This window comes from Lygodium microphyllum, chromosome 23, assembly GCF_053477565.2.
Source record: "Lygodium microphyllum isolate KBCC chromosome 23, Lygodium_microphyllum_v1.1.10, whole genome shotgun sequence".
NCBI lineage: Eukaryota > Viridiplantae > Streptophyta > Polypodiopsida > Schizaeales > Lygodiaceae > Lygodium > Lygodium microphyllum.
The window spans coordinates 3859292-3875273 of NC_141157.1; the positions used below are offsets into that span (position 1 = coordinate 3859292).

Consider the following 15982-nt stretch of genomic DNA (forward strand, 5'->3'; position numbering starts at 1 on the left):
CCACCATTTCCTCTAGTCATTCCCTCAGACCCTCTATGCATTTCAAGGGAGAAATACTGACATCAATGATGCGGTTGTGCATTTGTTGGCCCTTCTATCAGTTTTAGAGGTGGATTCTCAGGATTATGAAGATATCTGTCACAGATACACATATTCACATGGCTTTTACACCACGCAGCGGCTCCTAAAACCAACCTTCCTTTTACATGAGGGTAGTGGAACCCTAAATTACACCAATTACTGCAAGCAATTAATGAATTAAATAAATAAGCGATTGATAATTCAGTACTTCACCACTTTGAGCTAGATTGCCCTCAAGAAAGTACGACGACCCAACACCCCCATGTTGTTTTTAATGAAAATCGCTAAAGTTGCTATCAAACTGCATAGTATTACTGCTTGACAAGGATAATCTGATTGGTCCTGAAAGCACTGATACCCCTTGTGCTATTTCTATTCACATTAAATTCAAGTAGTGCAATGGAAATAGGCCGAATTCCCAAGAAATTGATGAACCACACCACAGACTCAAGTAATACGTCCAAGTTCTTAATCCTCAACGAATCAAACACAATCCCACAAAATATTGTGAACCGCATGCTGCTCTCTGAAAAAAACAATCATAAAATTCAATTTCCACTTGAACCCACATCTTGAGAGCCCAAATTAAACCTTCTCTAGTTGCACCCAAATCAGCCCTATTGTAAACCAACAGATCTCACCCATTTTATTGTTCACTAGCTGAATTCACGTCAGTAACCTTCCTTTCATGCAGGCATTCCAATGCAGAATGCAAACCCTAATCCTTGCTGGTTAAGACTAAGATAAGCAACTTCCCAAACAGCAACAGTTCAGGTCCAAAGTGAGGCTTGAATCTTCACCCTTCATCCCCAAATTGAACACACGCCTGACAAAGATGACAGAATATAAGCAAGACACAGAAAATTCTGATTGCAGCCCTGGAAATGCCCTATACAGCAGTTGCAAGCAGCAATTGATGTTCTCAAAGTTGTCACCTAGCACTGGAACACCCCAAATGCTATCACCTGGCTCAAAAACCATCCCAAATCAGGTCACCTACTGCTCTTAGGGATGTTGCTGCTGTCTCATGCTCTAATTTCTGTTCCAACATCTAGCAATGGTACAGATCAGCTGTCGCCTGCATCAAACAGCCCCCGAATCAGCCTCAATACAGGTCATCCTACTATCAAAGTGCCCACTCTCCTAGGAAATGACCCAAATCTGCTCTCTCCAGTCCCAAACAGCTCAAAATGGCCTCACACAGCCTTGCATGCCTGCCTGACAACTGTCAAACATGCCCATGCAAAATTCAGCCTCTAGACTTAATTTCAACAACTCATTCAAGACTTAATTTCAACAACTCATTCAATAAATTGAAAAATGCACAGTCCTGCCCAATCTTTGACCGGTGCCCAGCCTCAGTTTTTTGGATTATTCCTATGCAATCATACTATGGATTATTCTCGTGTACCTCATAGTTGCCTAGTTTTGGATGGTTTCAACTAAGACAAGTTTACTTTTGTGGTGGTGTAAAGACACCTTAGCCCTTGCAGTATCACTAACTTTTAGAGCACTATAGGTGGGAGAGGAACCTCTCTTCTAAATGGTGGCTGAGGGTTGACCAGCTTCTTTTGATGAGTCACAATGCAAACAACAAAGGTATTAGGCCACTTGATTCTCTAGAGACTTTATTGGGTGTGGGCTATGCAGACCACAAACTGAACTACCTATGCAGGACATGGAAAATCTCTCAAGATTTGCAGAACTTGTCACCTTCCTGAACTGGAGACTAATTGAGCAACTAGTTGAGAAACTTTGGTTTTCATGTGGGAATAGAATTTCAGTAAGGCAGAAAATCACTGCTTGTGTTTTGAGCATCAAAAGAAAGCTTCTGTACTCATGCTACAGCAAATCTTTCTTTATATGGCAGATCAAGTCCTTGTGCTCCCAAGTGGTACGTCGGTACGTCACCCCTTGTGAGGCTTCCTCTAGATCCCACACTTGCCAAATGGAACAAGTCATTTCATTTGGGCTAGAGGACATCAAAGGAAAATCGGTGATTAGTGGGACGCAAGGGTTTATGCATTGTGGCTGCAGTCTTTGCACTAACTCCTTTAAAACTTCTACTATGATTAGAGCCAAAAATAGCTCTTGGTGCAAAAATTTAAGGGATGCAATCCATCCTTAGCTGGCTCTTGAGCACAATACAGTTTGCCATTCTTTTAGTATTTTCTCTTCCACTCCTTTGGAGAAGGTTTCTTTTGAACCCATACATGGGGGTTCATTGCCCTTCGAGAATTTTTCTTTTACCAGTAAAACTAGAATCTAAGACTATCACATTTGAAACAGACCTCCAACAAAACAAAGCACATCATTTTCAAAAGAATGCAACAGTTCATGTGGAAACTTCATGCCAACTAGCTTAAGGCCTCCTTACAATTTCACACGTGCATGCACACACAACAAAAATAATAGTATGATATAGCTGCTTCTATTGGTGCTGCTACTGACATTTTTCGTTCTGTGGTCATCATTGCTAGTTTCTGTCAACAGTGTTCAATATGACTGGCACAAATGTAGTCCACATGCGACACATCACTTCATCCACATTGCTTATGAAATTAGATGAAGTAGATGAAATATTGAAGGCTAAAATGAAAGGTGCCAAAGATTCCATGGCCATTTCTTTCCCAACATGAACCTTCACTAACTCTCCAAAGATTTTGTGTGTGCTGTACAAAAAAGAATCATATATTATAAAGATTACCCGGCATGTCTCTCGCATTCGCTTTATTTGTTCTGGTGTCTTGATCTGGACATGACATTGAAATTTTCTCTGCGGTTATCATGGAAGTTCATTGTCTCTCTCTGAGATTGTATAAGATGGCTTACCTCCACTCTGTTTTGCAGATCACTAGCCAATTGTCTCTTCGGTACACCCTAGCACGTAAAAAGCAAAGGACAATTAAACAATAAGCATATATTTGTGCTTTGTATAACGGCCACATTTAAATACTAAGCAGCAGACGCTTATACCAAAGTAAATAGCATTAACCACATCATTCACGGCGAACACAAAAACTGCAAAGTAGCTTCTTGTTCACAAATCAAATGAAAAACGGTGCAATACAAGTAGCCAAGTCCATAATACATACAGTCCAAAGACCGACAGACATTGTAAAGTGAACCGACAGGATCTATGCAAGCACATACCATTAAAGGTTTTTCTGAAGGACAGTGTGCTCATATCTACATTTCTGCCAGCTGTACATCTATGCTGCAATGTGTATGCATCCCTTTTTATTCACATTATGCTGTAGTTCCATGGGCCTTTCTTGCCTTCATCAACATCCATCACTCACTACCCTTTTCACCATCTCATCTTCGACATTGAGTGCTAGTTTTGGTACTGAATCCAAAGACATCGATCCCCTTGATTTTACTTTTCTCTTATCATCCTGTCTATCTTCGTAGACATGGAGGACATTATCATTTAAACTTAGAGAATGATGCAAAAGATAACTGCCATAATGCAAACCTAAAGGAAAAAACCCCGGTTGACCATTTGAGCCCACCTTCTCTAATGAATCTATTGATTGCTAAGCCAACTACCATCAATCTACTCCACCTCGTCTTCAGCCTTCACCATCACTCCTGCAACCAGCCTGCCTTCTTGGAGAGAGTGGTAATTCTCTAACTAAGCACTTAATTACAGCAATCAGCAAAAATAAACATAAATTGAAACGCACAATTTACCTTAATAATCTTGGACAAAAGACACCAGGTTGGCCCCCAAAATAATGCCCCTTTCAGTATTTCTCTAACTTTAATTGCTAATGGATTGAGTACAAGTTGAGATTCCACAATCTTCTTTGTTAATTCAAAAGCCCCTTGCTGTGCATGCAATCAACAAGCAATTTAGGCCAATTGCCCCTTGATTTTCACCCACGAATTGCACAAATGGAACCACCAACTGGCCAAATGTTGCCCCAATTCACAATAGATGGCATGGCATTTGAAATACCTGTCAATTCCACGAATTTCAAGTGTTGATTTCAGTGTATGATGCCTTCTCCTATTGGCTCAAGACCCAAGGTGGCTACTAAACCCTAATTCCTACAAAAATTTAGGGTTTACAGCAAAGATCTCTCTCTCCTATCCACCAAATTTGGCTGAGATATGCTCAAAATAGCTAAGAATGCTGAGATCTCTTGAGAATGGGTTGGAGAAGGTGAGAAAAAGACAAGATGAGAGAGAAATCTAATTTTCTTTGCAAGAAAACCCTAAATTCTACATGTTGCCTACTCCAACCTGCATTTAATATACTCACTTGTTGCTGCCAGTCCATTGATGTCTACATCAGTTGACGCCTGATTTCCAAACCTCTTCGCACAGTTTGGAGCTGATCCCAGCCAGGCGACTGCTGTTCCGGCACAGACCTGCTGCCGTACTACCTGCCACGTCATCTATAGCCTGCATTTGACAGTTTTCTCTCTCCTCCAGCTATTACCCTCCTCCAGCCTGCGTTTTTATTCTTTCTCTCTCCTCACTGCCGTCTATATCAAATCCAACATCTTACTACTGCATTTCCTAGTGTTCGACATCCAGAGGCTACCTTGCTGCGATTCGAGATCCATTCAAAGTACGACACACTCTCTAGCTCATTACCCTTGCTTGACCCTTGAGATACAGGAATTCGAGATTCAGTATTCATTCACTGCATAGTGTGTTTGCTACATGAGCATTGTATGTTCAGCAGTTATATCACTTCAGTTATTTTCTATGTTCATTGTCTCTGGGTTACCCTAACCCTAACTGACTTATTTTATTAGTCTGTGCTTTGTCATACGATTGTTATTTGTGTTTCTGTATCAAAGTATTTATTTACAGTTTCACCCTCTTGCCACCTTTATCAAGCCTTCTTTCCCTTTCTCTCTATTAAGTCTTATTGGCACTCGTCTAAAACTCAAAAGAGAAAGTATCCACCAAAAACATCCCTTTCTAGTCGTTCCTAATAATGGAACAGGGTAAGGGGTAGCAAGAATAGCTAAGATGGTGGGCCAACTATGGGGGATGAGATAGGGGACATCCACATCCTCATCTAGCACCCCCCGTGGCCTGAGGGAGTAGAGTGGGACAACCATTCCCTATTTACTATGAGATGTTGCCAACCATATATAGAGTAAGTATGCACGGTGCAAGTGGGCTTCTTAAAGCAATATGCTCACTCTGCAATCATAATATCTTTGGTATGCCTTAGAATCACCTCGACAATACAAAGGTCCAAAGAGGATATGGATGAAGAGAGAACAAAGAGGAAACAATCTGCTAGAGAGAAGTGATAAGCAAGAGAGTTGTCCTTCTTATAGAAGAGGGTGATAGAAAAAATCTCCTTACATTTTTTCTTTCTCTAGAATCTTCTATGAGTCCTACTCCAAAGAGTTTTTCGAGATTTCTCACTTAAGAAAAGATCTCTATAGAGAAATGTGGACCAAGTGTCCAATCTATGCTCCAAAAAAAGGACCCAATCTAGAGTCCGATCTAAAAAAGAACCCACTCTGGAGTCTAGTCCAAAAAAGGATCAGTAAGAACACAAAGAAGTCTCTCCCTCTCGCCACCCCCCCAAAAAAGAAAAAACATGGTATGTCAGTCCCCCACCCCCCACCATACCACCTCCCTCCCTCGTAACATGGCATGGTAACACTCCCATCCCCCCACCCCTATTGAGCTAAAAAATGTATTATATGCTGATTAGCTCTTTGAAACAGCCCCAAAACATGTAAACTTTTAATTGACCAAAGTTTCATTAAACAATGCATGATCCTAAGGAGTGCATGTGTCCCATAAGCCAACCCTAATTTGGAAGGATCCACTCATCTATAAATAGACAGGCTGCCTACGTGCACAGTACGAGGTCCTAAAAGTTTCTATAAATAGGTTGGATGCCCTCCATTCAGCATCAATCTCGTTTTTGCAAGTTGTAGGTACTAGAGCTTTGTTGCCCACACCCCGTTTGCAGAGGATATCTCAAATGAAGCTGCCGCAACCTTGTGCCCATCCATTAGCACCTATTCTACTACCTCCATCCCACTGTGCAAATTGCCTATTGATCCAAACCATCTCTCAAGCTGCATTTGCTAATTGGCAACATCTTCTCTAGCTTGGCGACTTCTTTCCCTGCCTAGCGACATCACTCTCCTTGTGTCTAACACTCTAGAGGCTCTTCCTAATTAGGGCGACCCTGTTCCCAGCTGTGTTCACAGATATTGCTACTGCTTGTCATCTATCTAACACTTGGAGCATGCGTTTACACCCTACTACTACTGCCCAAGCTGGTCACACCCTCTAGGTACTTGCATTTGCTAATTTTCTGTCTCTTCTACTACCTATCAGCATCAGATCCAATCTCTCGGGCTGCATTTGCTGGTGTTAGACTCATAGTTGCCTCCGTACGTGGTATGAAATAGTTCGTACAATACGATCCGTACCGTATGGATTCGTACGATTTTGTACGTTAAAATAGGCTTGTTTGGGCCACCTGGCCTGCGCGTCCTTATTCTGCGTTTCCTGCGCCCCTGCACCCCCCCCCCCCCCCCCCGTCCCGCATTTCGTGCACTGTTGCACTTTTTGGGGGCGTGGGAAGCCTTAAATACCTCACCCCACCCCCATCAAGACATGACGGAGTGGGCTTCACAACTTGCTCCTCCATTTGACATGGCCAAGTCGTCAAACTACCATGGAGTCCACAAACCGTACAACATTTCACGAGCCAAATATGACTCCATTCTCATGTATCGAGCTCGACAGTAGATTGAAGGTAAATCTGAGTTTTTCCTTATAGATTCGGTGCATCCATCTAATGATTTTGCAAGGATGGAAATTCCACAAAGGACCAATCACCCTTACGTGGAAACTAGCATGGAGTATAAGTCATTTTCTACTCCATCTTCATTCACTCCCATGTCAAGTACACATGATACTTCTCAATCTTTTGATTTTTCTTCCCCTTTTCCACAATATATTGGAGATCTCATGATGAAGGAACTATCTACACCAAGAACTGGTACATTAGCCCTAAAGAGGATAGGTATTTCAAATTGCACTCAAGAAAAGGTAAACAAAATTTGCAAGAATCTATGGTGAGTGCTCCTTCTTCATCTTTTCCTTCAGTTTTTCCATCTCATGGTCAATATGATTTTGGTGATGCATCTATTTCTTCATTTGCATTTAACGGACAAAAGGAATCTAACACTTTTCCAACAACTCCTCAAATGACAAATCCATTTGATCTCCCACCCATCCCACCCATTAGTTCTGCTACACCTTCCTTTCAACCTTCATTAAGTGCACCACACATCTTCTCACATCACACTGGAGGGGCCTTCCCCCATATGCACCTCTTTTAGAACCTTGTCTTCTCCCCGACCGGGTGATGTCCCCATGATGGAGGTTCATCCTTCCATCCCCACACTTTCAGGTTTTTCACGGATTGGGAATGCTATCCGTCCACTACTGAGTATGGATCAGTTGGTACCAGAGTTTGCTTCCATGACATTACTTAGTGGGCCTTCTAGTCATTTTGTTGTGCCCCACCCATCTACTGGTTAGGGCTTACATGTCTCTGTGCCTCCATCTTCACCGGCACTTTATGGAAACATTAATGTTCCAATGCCTCCCAATCAATTGATCCCCATTGAACACTATCAACCTATTTTTGCCTACCCACCCCCCTCCTACTTATCCTCCTCTTCCTCCTACCCATTCCACTTATATGACACCTCATGGTTCAAACCTTATGAGACATCCTTATGAGACATATCCTTGACTCCCAGAACCTATGGGATGTTATGTAGGAGTTGGAATCCCAACTTAACCCCACACTTATTCCATACGAGGTTGTCTGCTCATGGAAGGCTAGACATGCCTCCACTATTATCGAGCTGATGCAAGGTCTATTACCTGAATTTCATTCAAAGCTTCAGCATTTTGACTTAGCATCCGAGTGTTGGGCATACTTGACTAACCGCTATGCAACAGCTCGGAATAGGATTCGTCACATAAATTTGGATCATTTGCTCCAAAACTTTAAATCGTTGACTGGGATGACTTGAAAGTTGAGTTGACTCAGTATCAATATCTTCTCACCAAGTTCTCACCATGAGGGCTCCTAAGTCCTCAAACAATTGAGTCATATTATTTCTAAACACCTACTACAAAAATACTTCCATTTTATGCAACAAGTGATCTCATAGCCCACCATCCTCATATTCTATGTATTCTATGAATTCGAGTGTCAACTACTATGTTATGCTTGGTTGCTCGATCAGTTTTATAGTTTGATCTCTACAGAGGGGGCTCTCATTGCTTCTTTTCAAGAGGGAACACAAGGAAAGTGTAAACAAAATCTAAAATCCAATCAAAATCAAAATAGTGAGACCCAAGGAAACTCCCAATCATCTCTAAAACTTGAGTGGAAAAATGTACCAAAGAAAAATCAGTATTGTCAACATTGTCAAAAGGCTGGCCATTTTACCAACAATTGTCAATCAAAGGTAAAAGGCACAGCATCAAAAGACAAGACTCAAACCCCTACCCCTTAGTCGAGAAATCCCCAACAAGAAAAGGCAAGGTGGTGGCAACCCTCAGTAGGGGCAATGGTGAGGCCAAACCCACATTGCCACCAGTTAGCCATCACAGTCAACAACATTCTTTACACCAGAGGGCTTGTCTAACTACTCTACAGAGACCCACATCGTCTCCATCGAGACATTTGAGGATATGAGTCTTGTCCATATTTGCAAGTTGCCTCTTGACGAGATGACTACAAAGGCCCACTCGTCACAACCAAGAACTTTAACTACTCCTTAGATTGTAGACAACGGAGCTACCCATTACATGACCCCCATCACAATATTTTCATTTCCTGAGCCCCTGCAGCCGGGCACATCCAAGTTGGAAACAACTCCTCGATCATGATTCAAGCTCACGCTCCTGTCAGTTTTTCCACTAACCACGGCCTGGATTCACTATGCTTGACGATGTATACCATGTCCCCCAACTTGGGGTGAACTTGTTATCCATTCAGCAGCTTTGCCAGTTGGGTTGAGCAATCTTATTCACAATGACCACAGTCGAGGTCCTTGACTCTCAAACTGGTTTAGTGATTGCTCGCGATGAGCCACAGTCTAGTGGCTTGTACCACATGACAGTGTCTTTCTGAGCCAAGAGCTAAGGGCTCTAAGTTCCACCACTTCCAAGCTTTAGCCACTACATGGGAGCCTACTAGCATTAAGCGTCTTTGGCATTTTTGCTTAGGGCATCTCGGATTTTTGCTTAGGGCATCTCGGATATGACTCTATGAGTTGTCACCTCAACAAATGGTTAATGGCCTTCCCTGCCTGAAGCTATCATGGGATGTCTGTAATGCCTGTCAACTCGGGAAACAGTACCATACTCCATTTCCTCAGTAGTCTACACATAAACCTGAGGCACCTCTCAAATTGATTCATGTTGATCTTTGTGGTCCGACATCCATTGCCGCCTTAAACTACACATTATACTTCTTTTTTATTGTGGGTGATCATTCTCATTACATGTGGGTGGCTTTCTCAAGCATAAGCCCAATGCCTTCACATATTTTTCTGCTTGGATGCTCCTGGTGCATAATCAAACCAATCGTCATATAGGATGCATGAGAAGTGATAGTAGAGGCGAGTTTACCTCCCACAAGTTTTGCAAGTTTCTATAGGAGCATGGTATTTCCAAACAGCTCACCTCTATCAACTCCCCCTCTCAAAATTGAGCCATAGAGCATAGAAAGGAACCGGACCATCATGAACATGGCACACTCTATGTTATTCACAGCAAAGCTCCCTAAGCGCCTTCGGGTCGAGGCTATTAATATTTCAATGTACTTCCTTAACCGATGCTCAACTACAGTTTTTCCTTAGAGGATCCATATGCGGCATTCTTTGGCTCTTTGCTTGTAGTTTCTCTTACACACACACCCCTAATGACAAAATAAGCAAGCTCACTCCCCGAGCTGATCTCTTGACTTTTGTAGGATACTCCTTCAAAGCAAAAACCTATCGTCTCTTCGATCCTTGGACAGACAAGGTGATCGTTAGGAGGGATGTAGTGTTTGATGAAAGGGACATTGTGCAAACTTCTATAGCTGATTATGTTCCCTTCCTCACATTGTTCCTACTGAAATAGTGCCTTCTGAGCTGAGTCTACTACCCACAACTGACCCACCCGTAGATTCTTTACCCCCCATACCCCCTCTGTACGACTCTTTACGTCGCTCATACCAACAAACCATGTGGGATTCATGGATCCTTCTACCAGATTCTACTCCGGAGGGCCCTAGAATATCTACCTAGCTTGTACTTCAAGCTTCATTTGCGTCATTGTTTACATCTCATTATATAGTGCATTCTAAGCCAAATAATTGGCAGGTGACTCTTCAGCACCCCAATGATATCGAAAAATGAAAAAGAAGAAGTTGGAGAGTATTGATCAAAATGAGATTTTGACCTTAGTGGATCATCTAAGCTACAAGAAAGTCATCAAGACAAAATGGATTTTTAGAACTAAGCTAAAAGCTAATGGGACTTTGGACAAATACAAGGCTCACCTTGTGGTGCAAGGGTTTCAATAGTAGCAAGGTATTGACTATGAAGAGACCTTTCCTCCTACAATGCAATTGACTTCATTTCGTCTATTAGTTGCACTCACCGCTCACCACGGTTGGCCGATCTATCAAATGGACGTCAAAAATGCCTTCCTGAACAGTTATTTGAAGCAAGAAATCTATGAGGAGCAGTCTCCCAAATTTTTTTCTGCTAACCAAAAAGATAAGGTCTTTTGCTTGTGGAAAGCTCTCTACGGGCTGAAGCAAGCACTGCAATCTTGGTTCCAAAGCATAGATGAGTTTCTTAGGACTCACGGATATCATTCTACACCTTATGATCCGAACTTATATGTCTGTACTACTTCACAGAGGGTTAGCTACATCTTGTTGTATATAGATGATTTACTTATCTAATGGTATAGCAACAACAAAGACCTAGCTTTGCTCTACTTTTGAGATGTCATACCTTGGTTTGTTGTCTTATTTTTTGGGGATGGAGATAGTTCGATTTGAGGGCAGTATTTTTGTTTCCCACCATGAATACACTCTTCACTTAGTGGACCAGCATTGCACGGATCAAACACAACTTGTGGCCATGTCTCTTGATCCCACTGTTCATCTTTCTAAGGATACCCTAGGTCAACTACTTGACAAGAACACCTATAGGTCTATTATAGGAAAGCTTCTTTGATTGATTCACACTAGGCTAGATTTAGCTTACTCAGATAGTTTGCTTAGTCAGTATTTCAATGCACCTAGGATATCACATTGGATTGTCTTTTTGCATGTTTTGAGATATTTGCGGTATCCCTATCCTTATGGCCTAACTTATGAATCCGGTTTATGTTTGAAGGGGTACACTAACTCTGCCTGGGCAAGATATCCTACCACCTAGCGTTCCCACGGCAGCTACCTTTTTACCTTGGGCATGGCATCCATCTCTTGGGCCAACTGTGAGCAAAAGATGATGGCGGCTTCCACGACAAAGACCGAGTGTAGGACTCTCTTCAATGGTAGTATGGAGGCCATCTACTTGAGGAGCTTACTAGTAGCACTATACTTTCCATGCAACTTTTCCACTGTCGTCTACTACAATAACCAAAGTGACATTGCCCTTGCAGGAGATCTAATCATCACACCACGAACGCAGTATGTGGGGATCCACTACCACTTCACCAAAGAGCAGGTTGAGCTAGGCACCATCCACCGTTTGTGCCTTCTTTCGACAATTTTGTAAACATATTGACCAAGGTGATCAATCGGCCGATGTTGCAATATTTGTTACCTAAGATCGGCTTGGGTATATCCTCGTCTACTTCTTCAATTTGACGGAGAGGGTGTTTCCCTCTAGCTTTTCCTTCCAATTTGAGAGGGGGTGGCTTCTTCTCTTGATAGTGACAGTGATGATGCTTCAGATTTTGATTCAATTGATATATTTATTGAACATTTTGAACATTGTATCTTCATCCACACTATCAGGATGACCTAATTGTAAAATGGCACTTCGGCAAGTGAGCAATTCCCAGCACTGTCCAAGTGGTACCATTGCATAGCATTTTGCAAGCGCTGTCAAGATAATTTGTGCGTATATCGAAAAGACATCAAGTCTCTGGCTGCGGAAGTGAATAAGAGTAGTAATGGATCAATAGATGTATGTGATGTTAAAGAGATTCTTAATGAAGGATTAATGATAGTAAGAGATTAGGCAAATTCTTGTATGAGAGAAGAGATGATGATAGAGATTACATAGAGTAGAGACCAACGAGAGATTAAACAACACATATGCAAGAGATCAGAGGCTCAAAGTATCCCAAAACCAATCCTTGATTAAGAAAACCTATTTATGATGAGTTTTCCCTTCACCCTGTTATACCCAAAAACTCACAGCAAATACTACCTTTATACTCTGTTGTTTAGACGGCAAATCTAACGGTTCCGTTGGCTCCAAAAGGAAAGTAAAACCCCATGACACCTGATCAGAATTCTCCTGGATCACTCCTTCCTCCTCCTCCCATCCGGAGTGCTATTTACTGCCTAAAAATTGTGATCACACGCAGCATGAATTCGCGAGTCCTTCTTTTTGTATAAGATCTCCAAAACTGACTGAAAAGCGACTTGCTTTTTGTATGACACCTTATTTTGAAAGTTTTCTACACCTTTTTAGGATATTTACAAGAAAAAATGTCCAAAATATCAAAAATAGGCTAAAATTATCCAAGAATCCTGTAAGTTTGAACCATTCATACTATGGACACTAACGCTAATGACTAATATGACATTAACTCTCTAGATTAATAAGAAAACTGGATGATGATGCACTTAAGGGTTTTTCACACTATGTCCGCATAGCAACACGTCAGTGCATGATCGCCCTTGCATTGCCTCTTATATAACTCCATTGCATTGACATTTTGTTATATAAATATATATCTATGTGCATATATCCCTTTTCGGTCTTTCTAAGTGGTTGGCCCTAGATCCACCACATTCACGGCATTGCACATGGCAATCTCCCTTGTTTACTCGGCCTTGCTAGCTTGTTTTTCACACATCCTTTTCACATATCCCCCATATTTGTTGCACATTTCCCTAGCCTATTACTTTATTATCAACACCCAATAGTGGTAGGGATAGCCTATTTATTTTATGAAAGCCTTGGAAATTTGCTACTTTTCTCCTATCCATTACTTATTCGACTGCCACCTCCCCTTTTTGAAACAATGATTATGAAACCAACCCACCAAAAAAAAAAATCATTGTGGTTCCATCCACCTTTGTAGAACTTGGTATACCACTAGGCAACCAACATGCACCCTTTGTCTGATGTCCTGGCTTCTCTGAGGTGACTACTTAAACTCCCTTGGTAAGATAACCATCACCTCTATAGTCTTGGTAGGCCACTAGCCAACCACTATGCACCCTTGTCCAATGCCCTGGCTGCTTTGGGGTGGGACGCCTTGGGGTAAAAGTATGTTTTCTTTAACAAAACAAAAAAAAACAATATATATTCCAAATTCAAATTGGGCTTCCTTTCTTCCTCAATTTTTGGTCCTAAGAGGACTCTTGAGCTAAAATAAGCTTTACATGCTAAATTAGCCTCTTAAACTTCCCCAAAAATGCCTACTTAATTAAATCCCCAAAATGGTGTGCAGTACAAGGTCCTGAAACTTTCTATAATAGGCCAATTGCCCTCCATTCAACCTCAATCTCATTTTTGAAAATTGCAAGTGCTAAAGCTTTGCTGTCTATACCCCATTCGCAGAGGACATCTTAAACGAAGCTGCCCCACCCTTGTGCCCATCCATTGGTGTCTATTTTGCTGCCTCCATCCTATTGTGGAGTTGCCTACTGATCCAGACCATCTCCCAAGCTGCGTTTGCTGATTGGCGACATCTTCTCCAACTTGGCAACTACTTTCCCTACCCAACAACATCACTCCCAGCTGTGTTTAACACCCTGGAGGCTCTTCCTGATCAGGTCCTACCTGTGTTTGCACATATTGCTGGTGCCTATCATCTATTTGACACCTAGAGTATGCATTTACACCTTACTGCTGCTGCCCAAGCTGGTCACACCCTCCAAGTACTTGCATTTGCTGATTTCCTCTCTCTTCCACTACCTATTTGCATCAAATCCAGCCTCTGTGGCTGCGTTTGTTTGTGTTCGACTCTCGGAGACTGCCTTTGTTAAATTTCAAGATCCGTTAGGAGTACAACACACTCCACTCAACACCTCTGTTTCAGTCCTTGAGACACGAGAGTTCAAGGTACAATTTTCATTCTTGCACGGTTTGTTTGCTGCATGAACACTGTATATTTAGTATTCATTCATTCATTCAGATTCACTGTGTTCATTGTCTCTTTGTTACCCTAACCCTAACTATGTTCTTCTGAGTTTATGCTTTGTCATACACTTTAGTTTATGTTTCTGTGTTAGGGTATTTCTTCACAGCAGCCAGCCCATCTCCAGCCTAAGCCACCCCCTGGCAGCTACCACCAACAAACCTACTATGTTCGGGAGCTGTTTTAGACCTGCATTTGGTGCTGTTTACTGCCACCCTGATCAGACAAACTCTGATTGTCATGAAATCCACCAAGAACTTGCAGCTTTCTGCTGCTTTCCAGCATCTCTCTCTCCTCAGATGCTGCTGCCACTGCAGGCTGATCTGCATTTTGCTGCCAGACTTGCATTTTCATTGCTGCACTGCCCTGTCTTCACTCTGTACAGGCCACCCTGCTGCTGTTGCCTATGATCAGCTTGATCCAGACAGGTTCATCACCCTGATCTACATTTGCTGCTGCTGATCACATACAGATATTGTCTGCTACATTCCGGGACACGCTCTTCAGCTCACACTCTCTACCAAAGGTCCTAAACACATGGGAGTTTGAGGTTTTGTATTACCCTGCATAGGGTTTTTACTGTATGACCATTGTATTTATTCATTGTTCTTCATTCATCTTCTATGTTCATTGTCTCCGAGTTACCATGACCCTACTAAGTTCTTTTATCAATCTATGCTTTGTCAAACAATTGTGTTTGTTATCTGTAGACAAGTATTTCTTTGCAGCCCCCGCAAAGACACACATGCCCCATGGCATGGCACCCCTCTCCCCTTCTTCACCCTGAAACCCAAGCAATCCCCACCCTTCCAACTATAAATATCATGGTGCTATACCGAAAGAGTTGCACGTGAACATCGAAGTCAATGTGACTAAAATTTTGTCTATGAGAACTCTCTTTTTTGATGTGTGGAAGATTGAGGGGGTGGGAATCCCCACTAAAATGTTATCCTTAAGTGTATGACTCATGGTCAGCTCAAGTGCATGGACATGTGGACATGCTTGGGTGCATGCAACTAGAGCTTTGCATGGCAATATAGGGCTACTAATGTATAAAAGAGTTAAAGAATGCATAAAGGAGTCAAACTGAATTGCATGTTGTGAAGTGGATGGTTATTAAGGCATGCAAACTAGGTGATGACTCCAAAGGGCTGCAATCATCTACTTAAGAACACCATGGGGCACCATAATGAGGGGATGAGGGTGGATGCCACTGCAGTGAGAGAGAGATTGCTGAAGCACAAGCATGGAAGACTGCTCACTATGAGCTGAAGAAGAACTCAAGCTTTGGAGCTGATCAACCAAGAAGCATTATTGCTATAGCTTGACGAATGTGCTACCTGCCAGTTTTCCACATATACCACAAATAAGATGGAACTTAAAAGGTCATCTGCAGGAGACACAACCGTTTCTAGTCAACGACTCACCAGGCAACTGGCTCAAAACTCCTCGATTTGGTGAATTGCCTGTGCTGTCCAGGCAATGT

The 15982-nt window shown here is 42.2% G+C and overlaps 1 protein-coding gene across 3 annotated transcripts in view; it reads right to left on the reverse strand.

The window, feature by feature from the left end:
* The window catches only part of LOC148015818 (methionine aminopeptidase 1A-like), an 82239-nt gene that overhangs the window by 48176 nt on the left and 18081 nt on the right, over nt 1–15982 (reverse strand). For all 3 annotated transcript variants that reach the window (XM_087663567.1, XM_087663566.1, XM_087663565.1), the window contains exons 6-7: nt 2914–2961; nt 2789–2833 (exon numbers count right to left, since the gene is read on the reverse strand). In XM_087663567.1, coding sequence (XP_087519693.1) covers nt 2789–2833; nt 2914–2961 — 93 coding nt within the window. The remainder of the gene's footprint in view (nt 1–2788; nt 2834–2913; nt 2962–15982) is intronic.